Here is a 12059-nt window from a genome sequence, read left to right as displayed (position 1 = left end):
GTTAAGCCAAAAAGGAATTAGACTCCATGGAAATGACAGTTTTAATAAAACGAGGAACTGTAACATTGAAACTATGGCTTACAATGCTGCCAGTGGGTGAGTTGTGGTTATGGTATTCAAGAACAAAGAAAAAGTTCATGAACATCTCACTGACTAGTAATGTTTTGAGTGGATCTTCAAGGAAAACTCAACCATGTGGTCTGGTAATTACTGTCGCAGAGACTAAGATAATCCAGGTGCATGTATTATTTTCTGATTTAGTGAAGAGACTGAAGCAATCCTCTACTTACATTACACTGCTATACTTGGCCAGCATGCTGAAATCTTGTCTTTTCAGGTTGTCCAACTACTTTAGAGGCACAACTCAAATTTTATGTTCAAAGCCTGGAGTTCTTTGAGTTTTCAGAGCAGATTTTGATTTACACAAAGCGTTGTGTACCTTTATCTATGGACAAAGCCTAAGTATCTTTGTGAAGAAACGCATTTTCATTAGCCTTTGCTTGAAGAAAGCTTCCCAATCTCACCTGCATCAGGTATGTGCTTTCTCCCGCAACTTTAAATCAGACATGTCTCACAGGTAGCTGGAGGTTTGAGATCCACAGATCCTCAAATCTCCAAACATGCCAGCATTATGCTGAGATTCATCATACCAATAATTTCCAGGGACAAGCTTAGTTTGGATGCATGAAAGTCAGTTGTCTGGATGATGCAGGTTTGAAAAAAAATGCATTTGATCTTAAGGGCCAAGGTGATTCAAACCAAAAAGTAAAATGCAAATTCTTGATATAATCTTATTGGTAAGCACACACAAAAATGTAACGAACAAGAAAAGATAAAAATACATGAGAATATGTTACCCTGTGGGACTAATTTATATGGGCAATGACCCTTCCCTGCTGACACGCCATGTCTTATCTTACGCCTTTTGAAATTTTAATGGAACATCATTGACATTAAGTAGAAAAAACCTTTTCCAATCCTTTGAGTCTATGACTCCTTGATCAGAGTCCTAGTATTGATAATCATAAACAGGATTGAAACTAGAACTATTCAATATTCATTTGAGCCTTCTTGGTGGAATATGTATGGGCATTAAAGTTTTGGCTGATGGTTTAATAACATGTAAAAATAACAATATTCTGATAAGATATACAGTTTCTAGAATTAACTCCATTATATGATGGCTGTTTGTGTATTAGACTGGTTGCTATATCTGTCACTTTTAAAGGGAACATATTAAAAATTATCTCTGTACGTAGCCAGTTAAGTTTAATGAGTCATCAAGATAAATGAGATCTGGATAACCTCAAATATTTTGACTTTCCTTGTTTTTTACTTCGGCTACTTTCTGTGCAATAGTTTTCCACTGACATTTTCATGGGTGTGACCAGTGCAATAAGAAGTCCAAGAAGCTATTTTAATGAGTTAACTTTAAATGTATGCCCTTAAATTCAGAAAATCCCAAACTTGTCCACATTGTACTTCAGATTAGTAGTTCAGGTTTCTAAATGTATGTTCATTTTATGCTATGTCAATGGGGAGAAAGATCATGCTGGGCTTTTTGTTTTGCCTTAACATTTACTATGTATGAATTGTCTCCTAACTGCATTGAACTGAAATAACTTTGGATGTTTGGATGGGAGGTGACCCTGTTAACCCTAAAAGAAAGTTGAAGCTATTTTATAGCAAGTGGTATCTACAGTGGTAATCTTATCGATGCCTTCTACAATAAAACCTTCTACTTCTGTCTCATCCCTTTGGTCTTCCTCTAAAAAATCTATGCAGGGTGGTACAATATCTTTAAATGGTCCCAGTCTTTTTGGGAGCTCATCATCTGGAACTTTGATGTTCCTAGCACATGAAAAGAATTACTGCACTGCCATCTCTGCCCCTGCCCTCTGAAATTTCTTTAATATCCACAAGTATATCATTCTGTGTTAAGCTGCAAAGCAGAGCAAGTTCAGGAATCATGGAATTTCAAGTTTGGACAGGAATTTTAAGGTCAATTTGATACCTTTTTCTTTGAAAAAATTATAGACTTACAGAAAACTGCAAGAATAGTGCAGAGAAGTCCAAGGTCATTTATTTTAACAACTCCCCTCACCCTGCAAGATTCACCCTTCTAGAACTGAAGAGTACAGGCATCCAAATCAAAGGATCATTTACTAACTTCTAGATAGATGGTGACAACTAGAAAAAGGACCCAGCAAACACAATCCATATCCAGAATGATTTCTATAAGAGAAACATGTCTTGATGAGATGGGCACTTAGACATGTGTGGGGCTCCTGTTATTCCAGAGTTAGGGTGGAAGAGATGGTCACACAATCACCCAGGCTTTGAAGTCAGACCTAGTTTCAAATTCTGACTCTGTCACTTAATAAGCTTTATACTCTTCATTATGGGCTTGTCATGAGAACTCGAATAATTAACCTGCAGTAGGTACTTAGTATGGGATTTGAGCAAGTGCTCAGTATAGTAAAGCTATCATCATTTCACTTTTGGAAAATTCTAATAGTAGTCTCTTTGCCCACACGAATGGATTCTTGTATTGGCTTTTGAGAATGCATGCATCCAAGAACCGAGTGTGAAGTAATGAGACTTGTTTTGGCATGTGTCTCAAGGAATTGAGCCACAATCTGTCCCAAACCATATTCCTTTCTTACCTCTCTCTCCTTCCAGATATGTTCTGTTCTGGACCCATGTGCCCATTTGAGATCCCTACCCATGGCAGTGTTTCCCACACCTTTGGGCTCTTCCCTGAGGAATTCCCTCTATCTCTGAAGCACTTCTGTGTCCTGCAGCCTGGTTGTGCCACTCAGCTCAGCCACTTACTACTGTGTGACCCTGGGCAAGTCACATAACCTCTCTGGCCACAGCTTCTTCTATAAAATTGGGATAAAGAGTATTTACCTCAGGGGATACTGTGAAAATTAATGAGACCACATATGCAAAACACTCATCACAATTCCAGGTGTTCATTGTATAATTCTATGTTTCTTTGCCTGGCAGGGTCCTTTTTCAAGTCCTGACACAAATGTCACTTCCTCTACAAGTACTTTGTCAATTTCCCAAGCATGACTAACCATTTTTAATCTGTGCTCCCAAATTATTTTTATGCATACCAGTTATACCACCTATGGAAATACAGCTGATTCTCATTATTCAAGTAGTGCTGTGAACACTGAATTAGCTTAAACAGAACTATTGCTCCTGGGAGAAATACAAGGCTAGGTTCCTGCGAGCCTCTGGTCACAATATTTCACCAACCAATTAATATAACGTGTACAATAATACAAAAATACATTATGTGTGTTTTTTTTTAAAGACACTTTATCATATAGATATATATATTTAATTGACTCATTAACATTGAACTCACAGCCAACAGCACTATAACTCATGGTTGCACGCCTGAATGAGAACTGAAACAAGAAGGCACCACGTCCCCTTGTTTGATCTTGGCTGGGACTAGGTGTTTCAGGCAACTCAAAATTTTCTCCACCTGCAAACGACTGTTTAAATGCTACAACTATTGATTTTAGGGTTACAAATAAATTTTAGCAAGTAGGCAAATTCATAAATACAGAATCCATTTGACTATACTTTGCTGACAGGCTACCCTGCCTTGTTCTGCTGTGAGCTCCTTGGAGGAGAAGACAGGGTCTTTCAATCTTTGGCTGCCCTGTGCCCATCAGGGAGCCAGACAGGCTTAATACTTAGCAGTACTTGCTGAACATATAAGTGAATAAATAAATAAATGGATTTATAATTCATCTTGTAAAAAGCAGTGACTTGACAATCTAGAAAAAAAATATTAGCTCTTTTTTGATTTCAAACCATAGTCGTTTTTCCAACATATCACTTTAAGCCTAAACATATAAAACACATTTATTGTATACACCAACCCTCCAGAACAGGGTTTCTTGAAGTTTGGTTGTAATCACCTGGGAAGTTTTGTTAATTATGTTGAGTCCTAAAATCTGCACCAGATCCACTGTGTAGGCACATGTCTGACCAGCTTCTTGCTTGTTGTTTGTGGTTCTGGTAAACCTTTTTAGGATAACCTCGTGAAATAATGGATACATTAGGCTGTAAATGCTTTTGTGAAGGTGTGGACCATGTGTGTTTTGCTCAATACCATACACTGTTATCTAGAGAAAGGTATGATACATAGGAAGAGCACAATAAATAGCTGTCAGTTAAATGAATGCACGAACTATGCAGATATAAAGCAAGTTCAGAGTTTCCAGTAAACACCATGGATTGTATTACTGAAGGGGGAGTCCCAAAGCCCAGCGATTCTCAAATTTTAGTGCATTGAAGAATCATCTGGAAAATCTATTAACAGGAATCTCCAAGATTCACTCCCTGGAGACTCTGATTCAATCAATCTTGGGGTAGGGTGGGGCTGGGAATCATCATTTTTAACACAATCAGAGGCGATGCCAATAAAAACGGTCATTATTACACACTTTGAAAAATCCATCTGTTACCCATGCAATGCTCTAATGACTGAAATCAAGTGTAAATAAATCATCAGTGTGTGGTTTAGCTGTGGATGTGCATGTGCCAATGCCCAGAGGACTTTATATGTGCTGTTTAATACCGAATGAATACCGGGAACTCTGGAGCATTTTTCCAGTAAATATGCAGCAAATTGTTTTTTGTGGGTTTTTGTTGTTGTTGTTGTTTTTGCATTTTGTTTGAGTAAGAAGTGTTATTTAAATTCTCTTCAATCCTGGACCTCAATTCTCTTCTACTGAGAGGAGGAACAAGGTAGGGTAAATGTGGGTCCGTTTCCCTGTCCTATACATACATTGCTTAAAGAGTGAAAATAAGAAGGGCGATATGGAGACCATGCCCTCTCAAAATGTTTTCCCCTTCACTGGAGGTTGTGATCGTTGCAGTATTTTAAGTTTTTAATGGCTCTTCTTTTTTGTGAAACTTGTCTTTGGAGCCTTCGAAAAGACTTCTGGTACTGTACACATACCTTTATTATTAAAAGCGTCTCTCAAAGCAGCTTAACAATTTGGTGCCTAATCTTCTATCCTCCAGCAACTTGGCAGGGGTGTTATCCCATTCAGCAGATGTCATTAGCTCTGTCTCATCCTTCAGCCCAAAGGTCTGACGCTATTCCCTAATCCATGTAGATACAAACTCACCACAGAACTTCACGTAAAAGCCTCCAGCGCACCGACTCCGTCAGCTCAATCTTTCATCCATCCTCGGTGAGTACACCTGCAGAACAACACGTCGGGTGCCTGCACAGACAGATCGGTTTCCTCTCCAGAATTCTGCTTCATCTGGATGTTAATTGCTCATTCTCCTTCTGGTCTATCCCCACCATGCTCTTTTAGGCTCATGTATCATAACTTTAAAGCAGCAACGTAGGTTAGAAACAACCAGTACCCCCAGCTGCTGCTTTCCACGTTAACAGGCATTTGAGAGAGAAAAGGTGTGTGGGATACACAGGGGGTGTCTAAGGACTGAAGAGTTCCTATCTTGGCAGGAATGCACAAGGAGAAGCAGAGAAACCAGGGTTGAAATTTTCTGTCCTGGTTGCACTTATCAGAGTAATTCACATTTTGTCTGCTTTTATTCACAGCTTGAATGTAGGTACTTATTTTTTTTTTTTCAAATCTCCCAGGAGCTCTTGTGCTTGATGGATTTTAAAATGTTTAATTACATTTACAGTGTGTCCATGGGGTAGGAGAGCAAGCCATTCCATTTGGTTTATTGACTAGTGGTGAAGTAAATGGTTTTTTTTAAAATTGTGCTGTAAATAATAATGATGGTATCTTATCGCACAATGTTCCATCCTCTTCTGGTGGTTTTATAACCATTATACTACTTGAGAGTCAAATGAACTAGGGAGATTGATGGCAAGCAGACAAGGTATAGTAAAGAGAGGCCTGGAGTTGAATCAGAAGACCTAGATTCCACTTCTTGCTTCATTTATAGTCAGTGAGATTAACGTGGTCAAGACATACAATTTCAGTCATACTCAATTTTCTTTAAACCTGGGGACAACTACATCACCTTACTCAGCACTGCTGAGGACCAAATGAGGGATGTGTAAGGGCTCATTTCAAAGTGGAAAGTCACAACAATTATCATTTCCTTTTTTTTTTTTTTTTTTTTTAGATTAGGAAATCAAGTCCATACAGAATTGGTAACCTTCCAAAGTTACCAGCTTGTTAAGTGAAAAAGCCTGGGTTGACTTGTGGTCTAGTTTTCTCTAACCACACATCTGCTAGGAGGTTAAAACATTTCTCTTTTTTTTTCAAATACATACCTATCAACAAGAATCTGAATTTTTGATTCAAGGTGAAACATCACACTTGCATTCATGAGTATAGATAATTAAAAAAAAATTATATATATATATATATATGACCAAAGTTAGAACCAATCATTTTTAAAATATGAGGGTTTTGTTTACAACTGACAACTATAGGCTCCTTTTTATATAGATATTTCTTATTAAAAGGACAAGACCTATTTAACCTTTTCCTATACCCAGGCAACTATGCTTTCCCTCTAGTTTGTTAGAAACTAAGGGTGCAATGAATGCAGAAGAAGGTATAACAACCTTCTAGAAGGACCCTGTGGATATCTTGCTACCAGATATTCAGCTACAAGTCTTTGTTTTGGTTTTGAGAGGCCTGTTTATTTTATTTTTTATTTTTTATTTTTATTTTTTGTAAATTGAATACTGTGGAAAAGATTTATTAGTCTGTACAAGGTTTCGATAAACTTTTGGTTACTTGTTACAGTAAATGATCAAGATTTTCATTTCAACAGTATTTTCCCACACTTATCAGAATCTGGAAGCAATATGCCTTTCTCAAATTGTCACTTAGTGTTTCTACCCCACCCCTCGAAACACAGAAACAGGTTTTTGAATAGTAACTAGCCATTTAGAAAGTCATAAGATACAGGTCTTCATAAACATTAAACAAGCTACAATTGAGGTTCTTGGACGAACACTACCAACATTTATGAAAAAAAGGGTTGGTTTGGAAAGTGGTACTATATGAGCTACAATAAACACACTATTCACGTCCTTGTGAAACCAAGATGAGGGAAAATCTTACTGCCATTCTGCCAAGCACCACATAACCCAACAGGCTGTGCGAAGGGGCTTCTCATCCAACGTAGATAGCACAGAATTAAAAACTCCAGGTAAACAACTGAGTTACTCATTGAAGTAAATTAGAAAGTAAGGCCAAACTTTAATTTTTAAAGTATCAATGCTAGTTTAGAAACATCATCAAAACAAAAAGAGATTTAATTACAAGTGGCCTGGGCTACATTCTGTCACGAAAATTACGTGTAGTACTAAAAGAGAATCTGCCAGTGCACATCCTAGAAAAGCTGTGGAATCATGCTCTTTGTTATTCCTGAAGGAATATACCAGTTTGATAATACATGTACACCTCCCAGTGTTTCCAGGGGCTCTATGTACCAAGTAATTCAGTAATTGATAGGAGGATTTAAGCAAAGAGGAGACCAAAAGCAGACCTTGTATCAACATATATTGGATGGACAGATTTTAAAATTACATGATAAATGTAATTCATAAAATCAAATGTACTTATAAAGGTACACCTATTTTATGTGACATAAAAAACTGTAGACTGCAAATTGTGCATGCTTACCATAACATTTTACCTGGGAAAGCCGGTGAGTGGGATTTCTTGCAAATATTTACTGCCATGATGCAAAACAAGTATGTGCAAACTGCAAGGTCCCTAAAATAGCAGTTAGGAGTTTATATACAGAAAGATGTCACTATCTGATCAAATATGCAAGAGACGGAATTCCCAGAGTTTATAACACAGAACAATAGCCACCACAGGCGCCTCCCCCTTGGCCTTCTTCCCTGTGTGACAATTTTACTCCTTTATTCTGGTTCTCACTTTCCCAAAGTCCAGGGGTCTGAATGATCTTTTCAACAAGTTCCTCAAAGGCACACTGGACACCATCACAGGTTTTTGCACTTGCCTCTATGAATAACATGGAATGCGTTCGTGCAAATTTCAGTCCTTCGTTTCTATCAACTTCACAGTTTTCCTTATCAATTTTATTTCCAACTAGCATGTTTACTATGTCATTTCTTGTGCAGTATGTTTCCAATTCATTTAACCAATTATCCAGTTTAAGAAAGGTGTCCCTTCTTGTGACATCATAAACTAATATAACACCTTGTGCACCTCTATAATAGCTGGGAGTTAATGTTCTGAACTGCTCTTGACCAGCAGTATCCCATATTGCAAGTTTAGCCTTATTTCCATCCACTGAAATTGTTTTCACCTTAAAGTCAACACCTATTGTTGCTGCAAGTTCAGGATCAAAAGTATCATCTGTGAACCTCAAGAGCAGGCTGGACTTGCCCACCCCACTCTCGCCAATGATGAGGATCTTAAGGGTTGTCAGCACGTCCCCGTCCAGCCTCACCTGCTCAGCTACCAGCCCAGCTGGCCCCCGTCCTGCTCTCAACCCGGCCGCTCGGAAAGCTGCTGCACGTGCGCACTGCGCCGCGCTCGCGTGTTTATTTTTAAAAGTCATACATAAGTTTGGCAAAAAACTCTGAAACACTTCAAATAGGAACTGAGTCAAAAACTGTCTCACCCCCAACTCAATCTATTCCCTTAGTTTCTCTCATAAGAGGTAACTATTTTTGACTAGTTTCCCAGAGATATTCTGTGTGTGTATAAACTTGTTAGTTTGTACATCCTTTTTTGAAAATCACAAATGGTGGCATAATATATATATACTTCTGTATTTTCTAGTTTTCCATGTAACAATATATATTTTTCCCAATGATTACTTTTCCTTTCCAGTCCATTTTTTTTGTTTTCCCTAAACTTAATAATTGCCTTTGTGTTTTTCTTACTTTTTAATGAATTTATTGCTAATTCATCCCTAAACACCTGTCAGTTGTGTAAATGTCTTCCTAATATATTCACATGCATCAAATAGTCTAGCAATGTTTTCTTCTGAAGAAATTAGTTCTAGAGCATTCTGATCTGCTCGTTTCTGATTTGATGTCTTCTGTGCCTCGTACAAGCTGTCATTCTGGAATCTCCCTTCACCATCATTCTGGGGTCTCATTGCATTTCTTCTGTCTTGGTGCCTGTTTCCTTTGGCCTAACTCTTCCCACTTCTTGGTTTTCTCCATCATTTTGGTGAAGTATATTCTTCAGTTCCTTCCTGAGAAACAAGTGGTCAAATGTAAAGTTTCCAAGGTCTTGAATATCTGAAAATATCTTTATTCTTTGCTCACATTTGATTGACAGTTTGACTGATAAAGAATTACAACTTGGTGTGTAGAAAAGAGTTAACATGGCAGGCATGAGGTTGCCAGCCTTTGAAAGGTTTGCTTATAAGGATGGTTCTTGGTTGGCATCTGGGAGCTTGAATGTAAAAAGCTCCCTAAACTGATATAAACCTTCCCTAAATGGTAAGAGTGGTTTATCATGCCTGAGCCATTTGTACAAACCCTGTGGTTTACGATGAACACTTGCTTTCATTCTGGGAGTCTGGAATTCTAATATCTGCAAGGAAGAGGATGTCCACATTTCCACCTCCCAATAAAAATTTTATTCTCTCATGAGCTTCCCTGGGAGACAACATCTCATATGTATCATCAAAATTTGTTGCTGGAGAAAGCAAACATATTCCTTGTGATTCCACAGGGAGAGGACTCTTGGAAGCTTGAGCCTGGTTTCCTCTGGACTTCACCCCATGTGCCTTTTCCCCTTGCTGATTTTGCTTTTATTCTTTTGCTATAATAAATCCTAGTCATGAGTACAACTATATGCTCAGTTCTGTGAGCCCTCTTAGTAATCACTGAAACTGGTAGTGGCATTGGGGATGTTCAGACATAGTAGGAAATCATTTTTCTTCAGAATTTATTTGGCACATTCCACTATCTTTTAGCTTCCATGTTGTTGGGAAGTCAGAAGTCAATCCTATTTCAGACCTTTGTATTTAACCTTCTCTCCCCACCTCCCGCACCCTGTTTCTCTCCTTAGCTCTCTCTGAATCTTTTAGAATCTTCACTTTGTCCTTAGTGTTCTGAAATGTCATGTCGTGCCCTGGTTGAGGCTCTTGATGAGTCTTTTCAATCTAGGAATCTTTTCATTTATTCATAGAAAATTTTCATGAATTAATTTTTGATGACTTTCTCTCTTCTATTTTATCTGTTCTCTATGTTTGGATTCTCTTTGTTTGGCTATTGGACCTCTTAATTTTAGTCTTCCAATATTTGTGCTTTTTCCTCTCCTGTTTTTCATTCTTTGTCTAATTTCATGTACATTTCCTCACTTTTATCTTCTAAATCTTCTACTGCATTTTAAATTCCTTCTCTGATATTTTTAATTTCTAAGAACTCTTTTTTTGTTGTTTTCTGAATGTTCTTTTTTTAAATGGTATCTTATTATTCTTTCTTTTTTCTATGTGGATATCAATGACAGTTATTTTGAAGTTATTGCCTCCCTGATGACTCTCTGTTTCCACCAGAATCATTTATTTTACAATGATTGTTTTGGTCTCTTTCATATCAGGTACTTTCTTCAGATGTCTGCTAATCCTTGCTTGTCTGTTCATATTTAAGTTTCACTTTGGAGATCTTTAATGATGGATTTCACTTTAGAACTATCTGGCCAGGCAGTTTCCTTGGAAAGTTCACTGGTGAGAGATTTCTTAGTCTTTTCTCTTCGGCTGCTTGAATTCCTTGGAGAAGGAGGTAAGTAGCAGAAGGAGTGGGCCTCCTCATTCTAGATGTACCTCCTGTGTGCTGCCCAGCATTTCCATCCCCAAATCTGCCTGGTGACTCCTACTCCAAAACCCTCTGTTTTCACCTTTCCAAAGGTACTAGCTAACTTCAATATTGAGAAGAGGAAGTTCTGGGGATCTAACAGATTTTTAAATGGACTCACAACCAGACTAGTCTTCCTGTTTCTTGCCAGTCATTCTCCCTACTTGTAGACGTAACTGGAATTATCAACATCTGAACCTTTTGAGGATTTATGTTTCAAAGTATAGCTCAGGTTATTCCTTAGCTTTTCCCACTATTGGCTACTATAAGAACAACAACAAAAAATCTTTCTCAATCATCTGCTCTTCAGCTACTGAAATTTTATTGCTACTGTCTCTTCTATCATTGCATTGCTCTACAAGTTTATGCCTTTTAAAAATACCTTTACTGCTCTTTTTTAGAGTGGTTTTTGGAGAGAGTGAAAGTAAGAGTATACGCTTAAAATGACATCTTAACCCAGAATCCCTGCTATGCTTTAAGCATACATAAATATGCCTTCCATCTTTGTATCTTTTGTGCTTAGAATGGTATCTGGTAAATATTAGGCCCTCAGTTTATATTTATTAGATATGAGTGTATGTGTTTGTGTATGTGTGTGTATCTGTGTGTGTAGCCTCCTTTAGTTACCAGTGAGAAAGAAACTAAACTTAAACAAAATATAAGCATAAAAGAGAATTTATTGACCCACTTAACTAAGAAATGCAGGTAAAGATCGTAAACTTCAAGCAAAATGATGTAGACACTCCAATGAGAAAATCTGATCTCTTACTTTCTCATCCTCTTTCCCTCTCTCTGTTTGCTTTTCCTCCTGTTGTGGCCTTATTCTCCCCTTTGGCACATATAGGGCAGGTAGGATTGTTATAGGATGCCCTGATTCATACCCTTTAGCAAACTTTCTTTTCTTCCAGCACTAAATTGAAAAAAATCCCAGAAAAGGATTTGTTGGCCTGGCTTGAGTTTTAAAAAACAAAATTAAATTCAAAACAGAAAAAAAAAAAAAAGGCAATTGCTAGAAAGAGGGGGAAATAACCCAGGAACAAACAAACTTGACTGTATCAAGTTGGTGACGTAAATACACAGAAAATAATTGTTTCAAGGGAGTTTAAAGCATAATATTTTACTTGTATGTCCTTACTGGGATTTATTTTATAGATCAAAGAATCACATTGACATAAAAAAAACTCCATTGTTAAATTATCATTAGTAATAGTGTTCATTTTATTATTTTGAA

The 12059-nt window shown here is 37.5% G+C and overlaps 1 protein-coding gene across 1 annotated transcript; it reads right to left on the bottom strand.

Moving 5' to 3' along the window:
• Positions 1-7717: 7717 nt before the first annotated feature.
• LOC119506923 (ras-related protein Rab-18-like) lies at positions 7718-8574 on the bottom strand. Its single transcript, XM_037799930.1, has one exon. The coding sequence runs from the start codon at positions 8572-8574 to the stop codon at positions 7837-7839; it is 738 nt and encodes a 245-aa protein (XP_037655858.1). The 3' UTR covers positions 7718-7836.
• Positions 8575-12059: the final 3485 nt, after the last annotated feature.

Source organism: Choloepus didactylus, chromosome 12, assembly GCF_015220235.1.
Source record: "Choloepus didactylus isolate mChoDid1 chromosome 12, mChoDid1.pri, whole genome shotgun sequence".
In the NCBI taxonomy this organism is placed as follows: Eukaryota; Metazoa; Chordata; class Mammalia; order Pilosa; family Megalonychidae; genus Choloepus; species Choloepus didactylus.
This window is presented reverse-complemented; position numbering and strand designations above follow the sequence as displayed.